At 40.1% G+C, this 18,906-nt stretch overlaps 1 protein-coding gene and 1 long non-coding RNA gene across 2 annotated transcripts; one reads left to right on the top strand and one right to left on the bottom strand.

Annotated features, from left to right (window-relative positions):
* Positions 1-6,682: 6,682 nt before the first annotated feature.
* Positions 6,683-10,966, top strand: LOC308408860 (sterile alpha motif domain-containing protein 3-like). Its single transcript, XM_080901266.1, has 9 exons — positions 6,683-6,794; positions 7,464-7,659; positions 7,747-7,908; positions 8,390-8,477; positions 8,568-8,732; positions 9,023-9,229; positions 9,463-9,619; positions 9,781-9,854; positions 10,333-10,966. Exons 1-9 carry the CDS (start codon positions 6,692-6,694, stop codon positions 10,618-10,620), a joined length of 1,440 nt encoding a protein of 479 aa, XP_080757392.1. The 5' UTR covers positions 6,683-6,691; the 3' UTR covers positions 10,621-10,966.
* Positions 10,967-16,810: 5,844 nt separating this feature from the next.
* Positions 16,811-18,042, bottom strand: LOC308409264. The gene is made up of 2 exons (XR_013973993.1): positions 18,002-18,042; positions 16,811-17,076 (listed from the first exon to the last, which is right to left on the bottom strand). It is a non-coding gene; the product is annotated as an uncharacterized lncRNA (long non-coding RNA).
* Between the last annotated feature and the right edge of the window lie 864 nt (positions 18,043-18,906).

The raw sequence follows: 18,906 nt of genomic DNA, 5'->3' as shown, positions 1-18,906 counted from the left end.
GATCCCGCACTTGATGGTGACTTGTGCTATGGGCTTGGAGTTGGCCTCTAGTGTTGTACGCCACATCCCCATTGAGTTCCTGATGAAGGCTCTTAGGGTCCCATTGATCTTGTACAATTCTAGGCATTCCAGTATCCAGCTGTGGGGCATTGAGTCATAGGCCTTCTTGTAATCAATCCAGGCAGTGCACAGGTTGGTCAGTCTGGTCTTGCAGTCTCGGCTGATTGTTCTGTCTACCAGTAGCTGGTGTTTTGCGCCTCTGGTATTCTTGCCAATTCCTTTCTGTGTCCTGCTCATGTATTGACCCATGTGCCTGTTCATCTTAGCCGATATGATGCCTGACAGGAGCTTCCATGTAGTACTGAGGCAGGTTATTGGTCGGTAGTTGGAGGGGACCGGTCCCTTCTTGGGGTCCTTGGGGATCAGGACCGTCCGGCCTTCAGTTAGCCATTCCGGGTGTCTCTCGTTAACTAGCAGCTGGTTCATTTGTGCTGCCAGACGCTCGTGGAGTGCAGTCAGCTTCTTCAGCCAGTAGGCGTGAACCATGTCGGGCCCTGGTGCTGTCCAACTCTTCATACTGGAGACCCTTTCTTGGATATCTGCCACTGTGATGGTTACTGGACCCTGTTCAGGGAGGTCGCTGTGGTCAGCCCTCAGATCCTCTAGCCACTGAGCATTGCCGTTATGGGCATATGGGAGAGGGATGCAACCCATATATATATATATATATATATATATATATATATATATATATATATATATATATATATATATATATATATATATATATATGTGTGTGTGTGTGTGTGTGTGTGTGTGTGTGTGTGTGTGTGTGTATATATATATATATATATAAAACTAAAAAAAAAAAACACCCAGCACGCCCCTGCGGGCGGTTTATCCTTCAAGCTCGGGTCCTCTACCAGAGGCCTGGGAGCTTGAGGGTCCTGCGCAGTATCTTAGCTGTTCCCAGGACTGCGCTCTTCTGGACAGAGATCTCCGATGTTGTTCCCGGGATCTGCTGGAGCCACTCGCCTAGCTTGGGAGTCACCGCACCTAGTGCTCCGATTACCACGGGGACCACCGTTACCTTCACCCTCCACATCCTCTCGAGCTCTTCTCTGAGCCCTTGGTATTTCTCCAGCTTCTCGTGTTCCTTCTTCCTGATATTGCTGTCATTCGGAACCGCTACATCGATCACTACGGCCGTCTTCTTCTGTTTGTCTACCACCACTATGTCCGGTTGGTTAGCCACCACCATTTTGTCCGTCTGTATCTGGAAGTCCCACAGGATCTTAGCTCGGTCATTCTCCACCACCCTTGGGGGCATCTCCCATTTTGACCTCGGGACTTCTAGGTTATACTCGGCACAGATGTTCCTGTACACTATGCCGGCCACTTGGTTATGGCGTTCCATGTATGCCTTGCCTGCTATATGGAACGCCATAACCAAGTGGCGTATATATATGTGTGTGTGTGTGTGTGTGTGTGTGTGTATATATATATATATATATATATATATATATATATATATATATATATATATATATATGTGTGTGTGTGTGTGTGTGTGTGTGTGTGTGTGTGTGTGTGTGTATATATATATATATATATATATATATATATATATATATATATATGTATATATATATGTATATATACACACACTTTGGAATACAAAAGAGTTCATGGTCACCTGACTGACTGCAGGTTCTGTGGCTATAAAAAAAACCAAACTTAGATTATCACTTCTCCACTACTGTGTTGGACAGCTGGAATGAGGTGTTTGTGCTGATATGGTGTTTGGTTTATCATGCTATGCATTATGGCCAAATATCTCTACTTGAGTCTAATCTGTCCAAAGGATATTGTTCTTGAATGTAGTATATTGCACTGCAATATGCAGGGTGAATTTGCTGGTGCACACTCCTGGGAAGACTGGCAGCTGTCTTAAATGTTTTTTCCACTTGCAAATAACCTTTCTCATTGCAGAATGATGGACTATAAACTGTTTAGAAAAACGCCTTATAACCTTTCCCAGATTGATGGACAACATCAAGATAATTTCTGATGCCTTTCCTCCTTGGTATTGTGTTAACACACTTTATGAAAGCAGAAAGGTTTTGCTAATGACTAATCAGTCAAGTGCATCTGATTAGCAGCACCTGGCATCTACTTACCATCTGAAGTCCTTGGAAGCAGTATGGGTGTACTTAGTTTTTCGCACAAAGCTTCTGTATTTTTGCTTAGATATAGTTAAATAAATGTGACACGGCAATGTCATATGCTGGGTGTGATCTGAGGTTTTAATCACCTAATTTTGAGGACCAGACAACTTTCAATTATGTCCTGATACATAAAACCTTTGAAATGAAAAGGGGTGTACTTTCTTTTTACCAGGACTGCGGCCTCAAACAGATGCAACCAGGTTTATTGGGGCTTTAATTCCCATCTGTGGCCATCTGCTTAAGTTGAGTTGAAGGGAAAAAGGAATGTGAAGGTGGGATGAGGGACTCTCAGTGGTATTGAAGTGCACAGACTTGCTTGTCATCATTAAAAGATGTGAGTGGGGCGCAAATACAGTAGGAGTGGGGATGCATCAAAATCAGGCAGTTACATAATCAGCCTTAAAAGAAACTTCTAAAAGCATAAAACAAATCAAAGTGCTATGACACCTGTTTCTATGACTATCGTAACCTTGCTGTCACTGAAATGTAAAAGAGTTGATGCTTCTCCACCCAGAAAACATTTGCTTGTCCACTGAGTGCATTGCAGCTCACAACAGACAGAAACCTCTGAACTCTTCACAGGGAATTAAGCAGCACTTATTCTCTGCTGACTAGCTAATCTGTGACTCAGTATGTGTCTGTCTCTCAGGCTCTCTTTCTCTGTTCTCCATAGTGAAAGAGAGGATCATGATCATCAGCACTTCAATAGCTTGCTTATGACTTAAACCAATCTTCTTAGGAAGAGCTGCATGGGTTTAAGGATATATGTTGGTGTCTGCCAGCCATCTGCTGTGCCTCTGAGTTTCTGGTTCTGAGACAAGTGCAAAAATTTGGGATTGCAATACAAGGGGTATTTGGGTGCAAGTATGTCTTTTCTGGTGTTGCAAATCTCTGAGTTGACATTTTTGTCACATCCTTGGCTCTCTTACATTCCACCAAAGAGGCAGAAGGAGATTTACGGATCTGCGTTCTCATATTAAGTGGATTAATCGGGAATGGAAACTCAAGGTTGTCATAAATATAAATGAGGTCTTTTGAGGCATAGGACAAGACATGGTTCATGTCCACCCAGTGTGGTAGGAGTTTATCAGCGCAGTGAATTAAGACCAATAACCTCAATTTAGAGGCCAGGACACACAGCCAGTCTTAATGATGCATTGGGAAGGGGTTAAGCCCAAAGGTAATATGGACCAGCTGGCCTGCCTATACCAATCACTGACCCAGGGCATAATCCAATAGTCTTTCAAACCTCAGGGAATGAGAATCTTAGTTTATTTTGTAGTTTAAGTTAGACTCTTATTTTTGTTTTTATAATGTAAACTGATAAATATTAAAGGAAGTTGGAATAGCTAGAGCAAACAAAGCCTGGATAGTATTCCCAAAGGAGGGATTTACAGGTCCTCTCATAAATTTTTCAGTTTTTCTACAGTCTGATGGTATATCAGTGTTTACCAGCAATATAACCTTGGAAAATTTAATATACTCATATGAACATTCATTGAAATACATATTAGTGGCTGCAAACATGCACCAAATGCAGCTATTTTGGAACATCTATTGCATAAATATCTGCTGTTCAAAAGAAATATCATAGCAATTTGCATATATACCAAGATTTCTTGATGCCTTAGTACAATAAATAAAGAAGAGTGAAATTATTTTGAATTGTTTTGAAATGTTGTTAACATTTGTGATCCATGCACACAACAAAGATAACATTCCTGGTTGTTGCAGACAGTGAAGGCCTGGTTCTAACGCCTCCGGAAAATCAAGTTTTCATGTCAGTGAGTTTGGTACATACAGTAATCCATGCCCTCACTCATGCAGTGCAGCTTTAAACCAGTCTGAAATCATTATACTGGAGCCACCACCATGACAACCTCACAGATAGACTGATAGGGAATGGAAGATGGGGGAAGGGGATGAAACAGGGCAGAAAGATGGTGGAAAATTGATTTTCTTCGAGCTGCATTAATCAAATTGACTAGAGAAAAGGCATTATCAGTTCAAAGGATTTAATATAGTGCATTAAATGAAGACAAAGGCGTGTCTCATGAGGCAAACTTACTTTGAAAGATGATAATGGGAATGATCAAAAGTGGATGTCGTTTGGGTAACATGCACACATCTTAGTATCAGATTATTGGTACAAATCTTACCTAAAATATTCCTCGCATTCATTGTATCATAGAAGAAAAGATATGTAGCATTTTGAATTGTAGCTGGTGTAGTGACCCTGATCAGGGTCATGTCTTTGTGGAGCTCTGCTCTGCTTCCAGACACTTACTGTTTCAAGCGTCAGTGCAAATCCCAGTTTGATCACTTGAATGTCAATTAAAGGTGAACATCACCAAAAATCCCATAATTTATTATGATACTTAATGAGGACATGAAACGCTACACATATAAAGGCTAACTTGCATCATGGAGCCATGCTCTCAAAAACTGGCATAGCTGTAACACTGTCTATGAAACTGGACTTAAGAAATGAGTGCTTAAAGTTTAAGTTTTGAGAACATGTGTAGCGCCATCTTCTGTCAGTACAAAATGTTACATCATGTGGTTGGTTAGTTGGTGGTATTAACGTAATCCGGTCTTTAAGGCTGACTTTATTAGCCGTTTCCGAGTCAAACAAACCCTGCAGCATCAGTGAGAGTTAAAACTGTCTAAATTCTTTCAAAAATTAAATTTAACATCCAGGCATCCATGAAAACAGGATTTATGAATTTTAACAGAGTTAGAAGTTAGCTTACTAGTTTCCATCTAATGATGAAATACCATGTTCTGAGTCAGGGATTTCTAAAAAATGAAAACGTATAGCTCTGCTATCACTTCAGACATATATGAAGACAGAGAAGTTGACAGCAGTGATGTTTGTATGTTTGTAGAGTTACTGAAGTTGGGCTAGCTGCTATATAATGTGCTACGTGATCACTAGCTACACAGCTATGGTTAGCATAATATAAACACAGTGAAGCTGAAGGATGAACACAAACTTTTTTCCACTCACTGAAAGTTAACAGGAAGGTTCCAGATGGTTAGGGACAAATTTTTAGGGGATTGTTTAGATTAGGGCAGCACGGTGGTACGGTGGTTAGCACTGTTGCCACACAGCAAGAAGGTCCTGAGTTCAATTCCAACATCAGGCCTTTCTGTGTGGAGTTTGCATGTTCTCCCCGTGTTTGCGTGGGTTCCCTTCGGGTACTCCGGCTTCCTCCCACCGTCCAAAGACATGCAGCTTGTGGGGATAGGTTAATTGGATAATACAAATTGTCACTAGGTGTGAATGGTTGTCTGTCCCTGTGTGTTGGCCCTGCGACAGACTGGCGACCTGTCCAGGGTGTACCCCGCCTTTCGCCCTATGACAGCTGGGATAGGCTCCAGCGCCCCCCGCGACCCTGAAAAGGATAAGCGGAAGCGAATGGATGGATTGTTTAGATTAAATAGAACAAGATACAAAGCATTAAAATATATTAAAAACACAACAGACTTAATAAACACAGAGTAGTTCTTTATAGAACTACTCTGCTGAGCCTGGGTACAGCTTTTTCTGTTAAAATACATTGCAGTGGCACATACAGAATTTGTGAGATGGCAACAACTTAAAGTCCTTAGACAAGGGGTGGCTACACTCTCAGAAATAGAGGTACGAGAGAAGAACATTTTTGTACCTATAGGTACATTTTTTTAAAATGTTCCCTTAAAAGTACAATACTGGTCTTTAAAAGTCCAGAAATGCCCCTTTAAAGGTACAATTTGAAATAAAGTACAAATCTGTACCATTTTGACCTGTACTGCAGTGACAGTGGCAGAATGTGGTAATGGGTCAGCATGGGAAAATCTGGATGGGCCTGGTTAATTGTAAAATTCATATGAGATGTGAGTGTGCTCATAAAAGCTACATGTTATAATCAAATCTGTTGGTCCTCTCCTCTCTACGTAAATTATCCTATGATGCAAAGAATATCTGTAACCTACCTTTGTGTAAGTTATGTTAAATTATATTAAAAAACACACACACACACAATGACATGCAGGCACAACCAAATGATGTTAAAAAAAAAACTGGTCCATTTCCATTTTAAGTTCCAGTTATAATTTTTTAATGTTTTAAATCTTTCAAAAACGTGAAATCATTTTACTGTTATGTTTGGCCATTTACTTTTTTGCTTTTACTACATCTTAGAATTGTTCATTAATTGTGAGGTTTTTATGGAATTTGCAACATCAAGTTAAACCGAGGTTCTTTGGAAGTTAAAATGTCAAGCAGATTTTTATGTTACGGTGACTACATTTTGTAAGTTACAAATATAGTTCGCCAAGACAGCATAACGGTTTCTAAACAACTGCGCATTAATACCACAATGTTGTATTTTCATGTGTCAAGTTCGCAACGCGCATTAATCCCAAAGGCCGAAAAGGCAGCAGCGATGAGTGCTCCGCCTCCTCGCTGACTAGCGTTGATGCAGAAAATGACTCTCAGGGGGTTATCCACGGAGGAGCTCCTTAAAAGGTTGATGGAAGAAGGCATTGATGTGTCAGACGACGAGGCGCAAAGATTTAGAGGTAAGTCGGGTGTGATTTTGTGTTTTTATAAAAATTACAACGTGTAATTTTACAGTAGAGTTAGCGAAAGTCCGAAGAGCTAGATTTAACATGGGCGAAAGCTAGCAGTTAGCTAAGTTTTAAACAAAGAAAGGTACAAATGTGGACTATTTAGACTGTTGGTGGAATGTTCAACGTCTGTCTGCCCGCGGTATTCGAGTGTTTTATCAATAAATAGTGACGAACCGTGTACAACAATGTAAAAAAATCAATAATTTCTCAAAACATGCTAGTATGTAAATATAGCTATTAACAAAATCGTTTTCTAAGCAAAATTTATCGCATCTAACTTGTTTCCCGCTCAAAGGGATTTTAAACAATGGAAGGTACACATTTGTACCATTCCACCTACTTAGTGGGATTTTCGAATATGAGAGCTGTAAGCTCTGCGCAGGGACACTTACTTACATTTTTATATTACCAGTTAATTTATATTAACAATTAATCAAGAGAATTAATTGTAACTTCCTTTTGGGGAATATAGACAGATTCACAATGATAGCTTATTATCATTATTATTATCATTATTATTATTATTATTATTATTATTATGTATTGACCATAATGTCACTTTAAAACTAAATTTGAAAATGGTTTTATTTTTATTTCATACTGTACTTTATATTTCAGATAACGATGTAGATGGAGAGACGGTAGACTGTGGACTCACTGAGACCATGGTTGCATATCTTTTTGACAAGTCTTTCAAAAAGCAGCTGAAGTTCAGAGACTTCACAAACCGCTACAAGGAAGTCATCATCACTTTACAACCGGTCGACCCATTTGAAGGTACAGTTGAAGGTCCAGTGTTCCAAGCAAACCAGAGGTAGGTTGTGATAAATGTCTAAATTTGCATATGCATTTAAGTGCTTGCAAAATGGCTAGTTAATGCTGTTTTCCTACTGTATTGCAGTTCTATACCTTCTTGCCGTAGATTGCCTGCAGTTATTTCCATTCCAAAATTCCCACAAGATGTCCAGAGTCGCTTGGATCTCAAAGAACCAGTCCAGAAAGAACAGAAGTACCGAAACAAAATAATTGGGACTCTTTATGAAATGCTGTCACAGTACACAATGTAAGGGTTCCTTTCTGAATAATTACATTAATTTCTTAATATTAATATTGCTGTTGTAAGAGAGGCAGAGAACAAATGCTTAGCCCATCTGCCTCCCAATCTGGAGACCAGCGTTCGAGTCTGGCGTGACACACGGTTCCAATGAACTGGCAATAGTGGTAAAACCATACATCCTGTGTCTCCAGACCTTGTCTGGACTATGATATCCAAAGTGTTCATTTTCGAATTTGCTCAAGAGTAAATTAATAATTCAGGACTGCAGTCAATTAATTAATGAAGTTTGGGAGAGGTGTGGCTGTTTGTCCACGCCCATTTTTAAGAAATTAAAATCAACTTTAGCTACATTGATTTGACATTGGTCTACAACATACTATTTACGGTAATAACAATATGATTAGAAGAATTGAAGAACAGAAAAGCCCCCAGGAAAGGATAAGAGTAATCAGTGTACTGTGGGTTGTTTTTCTTATGTTTGAAACAGGTACCCAACCCACTCAGACTACATCCAGGTCATCAAAGCCCTGATTGTGAAGTATCCTTTCTTAAGAGATGTACACGGAAATGGTTATGTGAGTACCTCTCCTTTTTTGTTTCTTTTATAGATTATATTAATATAAAGTAACCATAATTAACTACTTATATACATTTGAAACAACTAGGACACCTGGCACAGCCAACTCAAGAGAAAGTTCAAAGCAGAACGGGCTCCCCTAATCAGCAACGAAGAAGTGAACCGGGTTAAAGAAAAGTTTGGACGCACGCAGAAACATCGGACCACAGAGGAATCCAGCAGCTCCTGTCTGAAGAGACTGAAGCCCTCTCTCGTAAGTCCTTACACCCTCAGCCTCTAAGAGCTAAGGTAACATATGTAGTCTTATTATGTTCACTGTAAAGCTAAAAGTAAACATTAATTGAAAGAAACATGTTAACAGATAACATTAACATAGAAAAAGGAACTTCACAGTTGATTTAACAAAAGTCAGCTCAACTTGCAATTCCTATTCAACATTTTTGCATTTTTTTCAAAGCATTTGGTGTACAAATTACCGCATTTCGAGTAACATTAACTTATCAGAGTTTACTTATGATAATACTGATATCTGCTTTGACAAAGGATTCGTGCTTTGTGGGGGAAGATGCAGCCTCCGTTGATGCTCATATCAAGGTGCTAAATGATCAGCACAAGAAGCTACATCCTGACACAGCACTGGTGAAAGACCGCATGACAAAAACCTTTGCATGGAGACGTCGAGAGGTAGCTGAAGGAATGTGTACTGTGGACCTATTAAAGAGATATCCATTCCTGGGGACATCTGCAGGGGTAAGAATTGTTAAGATGATTGGGGAAACGGCTAATGATTTTTTTGTCTCTAAATCTGATTATTATTTTCTGTACTAACTGATTAATCAATCTGTTCATTATCTTTAGAATTTTTGTTCAATGGTTAAAGCACTTTACATTTATCTCCAGTCTGTGTCTTTAAACATGTCAAAAGTTTAAATCCTCAATGTAAAATGTCATTCTTTTGTCTATTCTGCTCTTTTCATTTCCAGTTGTGTGATGAGGTTGATTTAATGCATCCCTGCCAAGACAACATCTGTCGCCGCTTTAGCGAAAACTTCACTGCTGTTCTTCAAATGACCAAGGATTTGCCACTGAAGAAGGTCTACATGGAGGCAAGAGAGAATGCACTGGCTGAAGACATTACAGGTGCTAATTTGACCTCATACAAATAGTAAATTTTGTGACAATTCATTTGCTCTCTCTTCCAAAGATAATTGATGTACCATAGTGCCATGTCAAGAGCATGTTAATGGGAATTTGCATGCTATCAAAATCTAATGAAGTGCATTTGCATCTGTATGACCTAGGAATTGACTTCAAGGGGGCACTTCTCTTGCCATCCATCTTCAAGGAGAAGATAGATTTCATCATCCTTGGAGAGGTAAATGCATGATGCAATGCATAGCCTTTGGCCACAAGTTTCATTCTCGGTGTTTTGTTGGCATGGAGCTGAATTCAGCTGCGGTTCAGCATCACAGCTAAGCTAATGTAGGGGAAACACTGCTGTTAATCCACAGTGCTGCTGTCCTCTTGGGTTTTGTCTGGTGTTTATATAGATAGATAGACCTTTATTGTCCCCTTAGGGAAATTCTTCTTCACAGGTACTGTCACTGTCAGGGGTGATTGCTTTTGCCCTTGAATATTATGTCAAACTTTAGCAGCTTATCAAACACTACCACAACAGTCATTGGTCAAGAAGCTTTTTGTTTGGAGTAGGGGCCATGTTTACAGGTTATCAGAATAGACAGTTTTGTTTTGCAGCAAAAAAAAGAAGGTAATTTGAGGAATCTGTTGAAAATTCACTTGGCACATATTGCTTAAACATACTGTATACTAATGTTTTTCTTCCTCTTCTGCAGAATACTCCCATGAGTCCATACCCAACCATTCGAATGAAGGATAAGAGTTGGACAACTGCCCTCTCAAGACAGTGTCGCTGTGTTGTCACAGTTGAAGGAGTGGATGTTTGCTCATGCTGCTCGCTGGATGAGGCCTACATCTCAGCATTCTCCACCTTCTTCGTGTTCAACATGACCTACCCTGCATACTTCAAGAAAACACTTGTCTTTCTTCAGAACTGCATTGTCAACATAGGAGACAAACCCCTGCCAGTAAGTGTCACCAGGGTACTTAACCAACTCTATTAAATATGCCCCCACTCCACAAATGTTCAAAATGTTCAAAAAGGGCATTTACTCTGAGGAAGTTGATTACACATGTTGGGTTAGTACACGCACATGAGCCTCATTTCGGCATCACTTGTGGAATAAATGACTGCCAGGCAGCTTTTTCCAAGTATCACTCTTTTCAACGCCATGTGTGATCCGTCAAAACATTGTGTTCAGGTGTTTAATGTCTTTATGTGATTGTTTACTTTTTTTAAATGAATGTATTTTTCTTGACATGTCCTATGGCAATATACGAATGTAATCAAGAATGTATTCCTGTGGTTGTTTAAATGCTTTGATGTGATTCTATTATTGAAAATAAATGGTTAAATAACCAAATATTTTGGACTATTGGGGTACATTTTTGTCTCTTTAGGTACGAAATAGGTTGTCGCTGGGGGGGTACCCTCATAGGTACCCTATTGTACCCTTTTCAAGGGAACATTTCTGTACTATAGTTTGAAGGTACATTTATGTCTTAGGAAAGTACATGATTGTACTTCAGATGGTACAACTTCATAAGGTACAAAAATGTACCAAGCCTAAAGGGTACAGAAATGTCCTTCAAAAAGGAACACCCCCAGCGACAAGCATTTGTACCCTTTTTGGTACACTTTGGCACCCCTATTTCTGAGAGTGTAGGATCATCTAGGAAAGACTTATCTGTCATAACTAACACATATAAGAAAAGTCTTTCAAAGTCAAACGTCAATTTTTTAAACACTCTAGCCACACTTTTTAATCTGTTCTTATATTTCAGGTAAGGCTGAGTTCTGGACAGATTTAATAAAACAGGAAGACAATATAAAGGTGCTGTCAGTGTAGAAACCTCAACTTTGGCAAATGAAGCGCATTAGCTGGTGAATTTTTCTACAGACAGCATCCACACGAAGCTGACTGGTGAGTATGTTTAGGTTACTGTTTTGGAATGTCCAGCGTGCTGTTAGGGTGCACACAATAGCACCTAGCACATGCCACACCAATTTTTTAAAAATATCACCCTTTTGGCATGTCATTTAATGTATGACAAGCAAAATATTATATGCATGAAATGAGCCTGACATAATCGGCATAGTTATGCTGGATTTTTTTTCTACAAAATGCATAAGCCAAACTACATAAACAGCCATTAGATTAGGTTTTTAAACAAAGAATTAGATGAAACATAAAATGTTCATATGGCTATCTTTATATCCCTGCAGCAAGCAAAAGTATCAAAAAAACTGAACTTACAACAATATAAATAAGTTAAGTGTGCCTTTTTTCTTTTGTTTATCTTGCAACTGATTTCTCTCCCTTGGATATTTATCTTTTGATCATTTATTAGTGACTTGTCTAACATTATGTGCAGTAAAGCAGGTAGAGTGGGGCTGACTGCCTGCTCAGATGTGTGTATTCTGGGGTGTGCACTCATGCCCAATGGATACTGTGGTGAGAGCATACAGGGTGATGCAGTTATTCTGTTTTGCCAACTCATTCTTGCTTTTTAATAATAGTCCAGCTCATAGGAGAGCTTAGACCCTTTTCAGAGCACCCCAAAAATAATTATTAATATGAATAATAATAGCGTATTTTATTATTATTTTCTTGAGTTATCTTCAAATGTTATCTTTTTCTAACGTTTCTACTGATGACAGTAAAGGATAGAATGAAAACAGGTTGTATGCCCAGTGTTTGTGTCATGTTACAGTCCGCTCACACGGAGTGTGGTTTGTCATCACTAGCCTAAACTGTTATTAAAGAGGTAATTTCATGCCACAAATCAGTGATGCAGATTTGAAACACACTTTACTGAAATATAGCAAAAGGTCAAACTGTTCTGATAATGCGGGGACATCGCTGTGACTTATAAAGTGTCTTTTTTTTTTTTTTTTTTTTTTTTTATTTAGCGAAGTAACACTAACATCTGTTATGTTAAATTAATAGTAAATAAAGTTTGTCCACCACACAAACGGTCACATATGAGTGGCCCTATACCACAACAAGTTACTTAATCCACAAAGTTCAGTAAAGCAAGCATGCTAGTGACCAACCACAAAATGGAGAGCTATGGCCACACAATGCTCACATCAAGGGTGGCTCAGCACCCCACAGTGTTATTGCCATCACTTGGCCAACAACACTCGAAAGTGATCCAACAAAATAGCCATATTCCCCACAACACTAAAGGTCACAGCACAAAACACTCACCTCATGAGGATCTCATTAGCGTCCATCAACACTGACATATGCACACACACACGGTGTACACACAATGCCAACTTAAAAACAGCCTACCTGCCTCAGCTACAGACCATAATCATAAATGGTCTCAAACCCCCTACCAAGTTTGGTGCCACTGATTTACTATGTGCAACTCCCAGCCTGAAACACAAAAAACAAAAAAACAAAAAAAAAAAAACCCTAACTTTACGTACCCTAGTCTTCAGTGGTGTACCACGCTCGAGGCAACTTTAAACGCGAACTCGAGAGCAGGCAGCAGACCAGAGATATAGTCTCCTACTAAACTCTGAAGCGTACCCCTACCCAGGATAGCCACCAAACACAACAAATTAAAACAACAAAGCAAAACAACAAACAAGTGCTTCGCTGGAAGGGCAGCACAGCCACCCAGCTGAAGGGAGTTTGCTCAATTACAGTGAACACCATCACTCACCCCCTTAAAAGTCAAACAAACTGATATTCAGTCTCCACTAAAATGTCCAAATATCCGGGACGAGCCCCCACTTATGTTACGATCCGGCTCAAAAGCTGCAACATAAAGGAGATGAATACCAGAGTATGGGTGAGAAGAGATTTTATCTTAAAATGGAAATCCAGGTTGGCTAAAATGGCTGATGCCACCAAGGCAAAGACAAGTGAGCTCCCCAGGAAGCTTGCCTCAGGTATGCTTTTATCCACACCTGACTAGGTGTGGCCAATTAGCACCAGCTGAACAGCTGAACCAGCTGAACACACTGAGCAGATTAGAGGCTGCAGAGGGACATAACAGTTCTCTAAACAGCTAAAAATGTTAGCTAATGTGGCTTGAATCACTTGAGATTATTAGCTAATTTTAACCTTCTGATCCACTGATCCAGGGGCAGGAATAGCTCAGTAGAGAGAGTGGTGGCCCCATGATCGGAAGGTCAGGGGTTTGATTCTCCTGAACAGCTACCCTGAGGTACCCCTGAGCAAGGTACCATCCCTACACACTGCTCCCCGGGCGCCCAATAGCTGCCCACTGCTTCACTGAGTGAATGGGTTAAATGCAGAGAGGAATTTTCCCCACGGGGATCAATAAAGTACTCTTTCTTTCTTTCACTAGTCTGCTGGTATATTGGGAGTTGCCAGCCAAGGAAATTATGTATAGGCTATTATTATTTTAGTTTGTAAAAAAAAAGTCCTGTTCCTGTTCTGATTCTAACGTTCTAGAAAAATTCTAGATTCTAGAATTATTAATTAGCTTGTTTTTGGAGGTAACATTGTAATGTTTAATCAACTGATTTTAGGTTTGCAAATGTGAAAAGGGTTGACTACATTTGCAAACAGCATATTCCATTAATATTTATAACAAGGCAATGCATGCATGACACTATGATTGGGAGCTGAGCCCTCCTAAAAGTTACTTTTAAAATGTATTCCGCTACAGATTACAGAATACAGGCCCCAAAATGTATTTTGTAATGTATTCCGTTACATTACTCACTGAGAGTAACGTATTCTGAATACTTTGGATTACTTGATATATTGTCATGCTTTTTACAACTACATGACTGTAGTGTGTAGGGCTGCCACAAATGGTTATTTTGATAATCGACTAGTCACCGATTATTTTTGCGATTAGTCGACTAATCAGATCATACGTCCATTTAACGTAAAACGTACAGCTTATGGCACCAGCATGCATCTGCTCTTATATAACTATCATTAGCTTACAGCTAGGGGCTGGGCGATCTTCTGTTTCAGTCCGTTATTACACTCTTAAATCCTACTACTTATTCCTGTGTCTTTTGGGATCTTACAAAGCTTCAAACGACGCGTCAACTATTAAATTAGTCGTCGACGATTTGACTAGTCGACTAATTGTGGCAGCCCTAGTAGTGTGATTTATTACTATTACTGAAGGCTACTCGCCACCAAGCTAACATTGTTAGCTGAGGTTAGTTCAGAGACCACGGACTGTTACGGTGTGTTCACACCGAACGCGATGGGCGCGAGAAAAAAGCCCCAAACGCCCCTAACTTGACGCGTGCACATTCGCACCTCTACGCGTGTCCAAGAAAAATCCATCGCGCCCCAAAATATCATATTTTAACGCGCGTGAACCGGAAATGTGGGAGGGATGTGGGAGGAAATTTTGCCAGACCGGTATCTTTGCAAGATGGCAGGTGTCGAGCTAGTGCTTGAAGAGAGAGTCTCCCTTCTCTATTTACTGTGGAGAGCAGAGTAGCGGCGTAAAGGACATCCTCGCCGTACCTGGGTCCATCAGGTCCTCCAGAGGTGTGAGCAGTTTGGTGAGTTTTACCACTTGCTCCAGGAGCTGTGCCTGGATTACGGCCGATTCCAGCGCTATCACCGTCATTCACTCGGCCAGTTTGAGGACCTGCTGTCCCGCGTCGGTCCCAGAATCGCCCGCCTAGACACCAATTACAGGCGCTCAATCCCACCTGCAGAGCGCCTGTCCGTCTGCCTGAGGTTAGTAAAAGTATTTAATACGGTAGTCCTTTATTGATACCTGTGCTAATATATGCTAAACCATCCATTTATACACTGCTAACATGGATGTGCTATGCTAACAGTGAATGCTGCCGGTGTTTACTGATAGCAAACTGTGGTACAGAGACGACTATTTATAATATTTCTAGTGATACTCAGAAGGTCTCATCAAGTCCCGATTTAATTCGATTTATGCTGTTATCAGTGTTTGCGATGATAGCATGGCTGTGGTGTCACATCAATGTATGCGCTCGGTGTTTGCTGATATCAAACTGTAGCATTAGGACCACTGAGTTAACCTTTGTAGTGATACTCACTCCTTTTTATTTAGACCTGGTTTAATTCTGGGATAGTTGAATATTTGTATATAATCCCTGCAGCTGTCAGACTCTATAGCAGGCGTCACCAGCCTTTATTAATTAAAACAGTTAGATAAAACTGAACAGTTTGGTTCATCTCTAGTTACATGGTTCTATCTTGATAAGCTGTCTTATCACAGATTAATTTTTCAAAAATATTAATGATTTAAGCAAGGAAAGGGCTACATGTCAACATACAACTCTTTATTTCTATTAATGTCTTACTTCATTCCTACCTGATTGACATGTTTAGGAATTATGAGTGATTGGCTCACTGTAGTTGTGAAAGTTGCTACCAATCAAATTATGATATGTTAAAGTTAAAATAAAACACAACTGTTTTAGATATCATCTAATATACATTTTGTAATTATCCTTATAATTACAAAATGTTTTATGTAAGATTTAAGTTTTGTGATTTAAATCTGACATCACCAAAGTATTTTGGAATTTGAATAATGTATTTTGTAACTGCAGTACACATAATACTGATTTTGAACAATTTTGTCCAGGTTCCTTGTCACCGCGGACTGCTTCAGCACCAAGCGTTCAGTTACAGAGTCGGTGTGTCAGATCACCCCCAGGCAGCGACGGCCATCTGGGACTGTCTAGTGGACGACTTCATGGCTGTGCCTTCACCTGGAGACTGGCGGTCCATCACAGAGGGATTTCCAGGAGCGCTGGAACTTCCCTCTGTGCTGTGCAGCTCTGGATGGGAAGCACGTCCAGACAAAGGCACCCCATATATCATATAGGAGACACACACATTGATATACACTAAATATTTATTTCATTTCTTTTTTGTGGTGCCCAAATTTATGCACCTGCTTGATTTTGTTTAAATAATTATTGCACACTTTTTGTAAATCCAGTTAACTTCTTTTCACTTCTCAAATATCACTGTGTGTGTCTCCTGTATGATATATTTAACTGACATTTTTTTATTGTAACAACCAACGATTTATACAGGAAAATGATGTCTATTAACAAGGTTGCCCAAACTTTTGCATCCCACTGTATTAGTATATTTTGTCATTAGTATAATATGAAATAAATTCTACATGTGTCAAGTCGTGTGCCAACATTTGCTGTGTAGTAGAACTGAGACATCAGTCATTATAAAAATTTATTTGAAATAATATTAAAATTCTCACACAGAAATACATTAAACATAAATATATAAAATATAAGTATTTACAGAGAGACAGGAATAAAAAGGACCAGCTGCTCTCCAGAGCAGGAACAAGGCTGAGGAGGAAATGCTCCATTGGAGACTGGTGTGGACTCTTCAGGGACTCCAGGATGGCCAGCTCCACCACCGATGGACCATCCTGGGACCCGTCCCTCATCTGCCTCGGAGCCGTCCTCCCCTGTGGGCCTGTAAAACAGCACAAAACACAAAGAAATGAGAAGACTGCTACTAGATTTTAATTTCAACATTGAAAAAACAAAAAAAACAAAAACAGGATATAATCAGATTGGTTGTAGATATTTAGTAAAGGTGATCACAGGCAATCCCACCGACTAAAAAGGTATCAGTGCTTGCTGTACATATCTGTGGGTGCAGCAGCAGGAGCTCAGGGACTGGGGAGCCAGGAGAAGCAAGTGCGGATGCTCTGCTTCAGAATCAGTTGGTTCTATCAATACAGTATTAAATGTTAACAGGTTGAATATAATAATCATAGAGTAGACAGTGGTCCCTCATTTATTGCAGCAGGGGTTCTCAGAATAACTAGCCCCTGGCCACGCACTTTATACACTGTTTTCCACACACACACACACATGAACATTGGTCACAGTTCTCACAATTGATTCTCAAAGTGCAAACCTTTGTAGATTGCAAAACGTAAAAGTATTAATATGTCGCGGTTTGTCTTCATCTGCCTGCCACTTTCGTGCGCCTTTTTCCCTCGCGGTGCAGGTGTCTATTTCCGAATGAGGCTCATAGTTATGGGTGTTTTTGTGCTGTTTTTTCTATTGGACGTGATGGTTATCAAAACCAAACATGATAAATTTGGCAAGCGCAGGAGATTTGTCAATCAGGCTGCAGAATGCAATGCTGTACGGTGCAAAAAAAAGAAAATGAAAATTAAGAAAAAAGAGGCAGTGACGGATGAACAGCGGGACCACTGTGAGCTGTTTATTAATAAACAATAAAATATATTCTTAAATGACAACATGCCTAAAAGCAGAACGGTATTTGTACGTCAGTGGGAAAATAGCGGGGGCTTGCTAGCTTTTGTGCGGCTTCCCCGGGTCAGTGAAAACTTTAGAGAAAACTTGAGAAAAATGAATGAACTTACCAGGTTGCCCGATCTCTTTACATATCTTCCTCCAAGCTCGGAGGAAGCTTGGAGGTCCAGAAAGCAGCTGGTGTCGTACGGCTCCGGGTTGTTTGCTACGGCATTGATTAGCCTTCCTTCTATTGAAGAATAAAGGGCTTTGGCTGGATCTGCCCCTTTGAACTAGGTAACAGCCACGTCACCAGGCTCCTGATTGGTTGTCGCGGCGCGATTTCACGCTGGAGTTCAGATTTTTCCAACTCGAGCGGGGGACGCGAAACGCGTGTATGCACAAAATGCAACACATAAACTCACGCGCGTGGTTTTTTTTCGCGAGTCAAACGCCTGAAACGCGCGTGAGTGTAGCGTTTTCGCGACGCAAATCTGCTTCCGAATTTTCGCGGGAGCCGCAATCGCGGGTCAGCGCGCCTTTCCATTGACTTTACATGTAAGCCTGACGCTCCGCCTGCTTCTACTTGATGGATAGCATTAACAACCTGCTAGCTACATATAATCATGTGTAGTTCTGAAAGCAATACCAACTAGATTTTTAAATCTTAATATAAAATGAGTAACAGCAGGGTGGACATTAGGTAAGGCTGCACTTTGTGTAGAAAACTATGTCTGTATCAGTAAAATGTTTTCTCTCTGTCTGTTTGTAGGTTGTAATGCAGCCTTCAGTAATAGTAATAGATCACACAGCAATACTACATCGAAGACACTGAAGTGGCACATAACCCAGGCAGCCACAACAACTAAAACAAGGTAGTTGCAGTAGGCTAACGTTAGTTTTTTAAAAAGAACTTACTTCCAGATGTTTCTTCAGGTTGGAGTCTTTTAGTTGCTGGCAAACAGAGTTTGCATTGCATGGTCAGATTTTGCCCATCCCTTTCTTCTTTAAATGTGAAGTGGTGCCGGAATTTTCA

Source organism: Rhamphochromis sp. 'chilingali', assembly GCF_963969265.1.
Source record: "Rhamphochromis sp. 'chilingali' genome assembly, chromosome: 13".
NCBI classification, from domain to species: domain Eukaryota; kingdom Metazoa; phylum Chordata; class Actinopteri; order Cichliformes; family Cichlidae; genus Rhamphochromis; species Rhamphochromis sp. 'chilingali'.
This window is presented reverse-complemented; position numbering and strand designations above follow the sequence as displayed.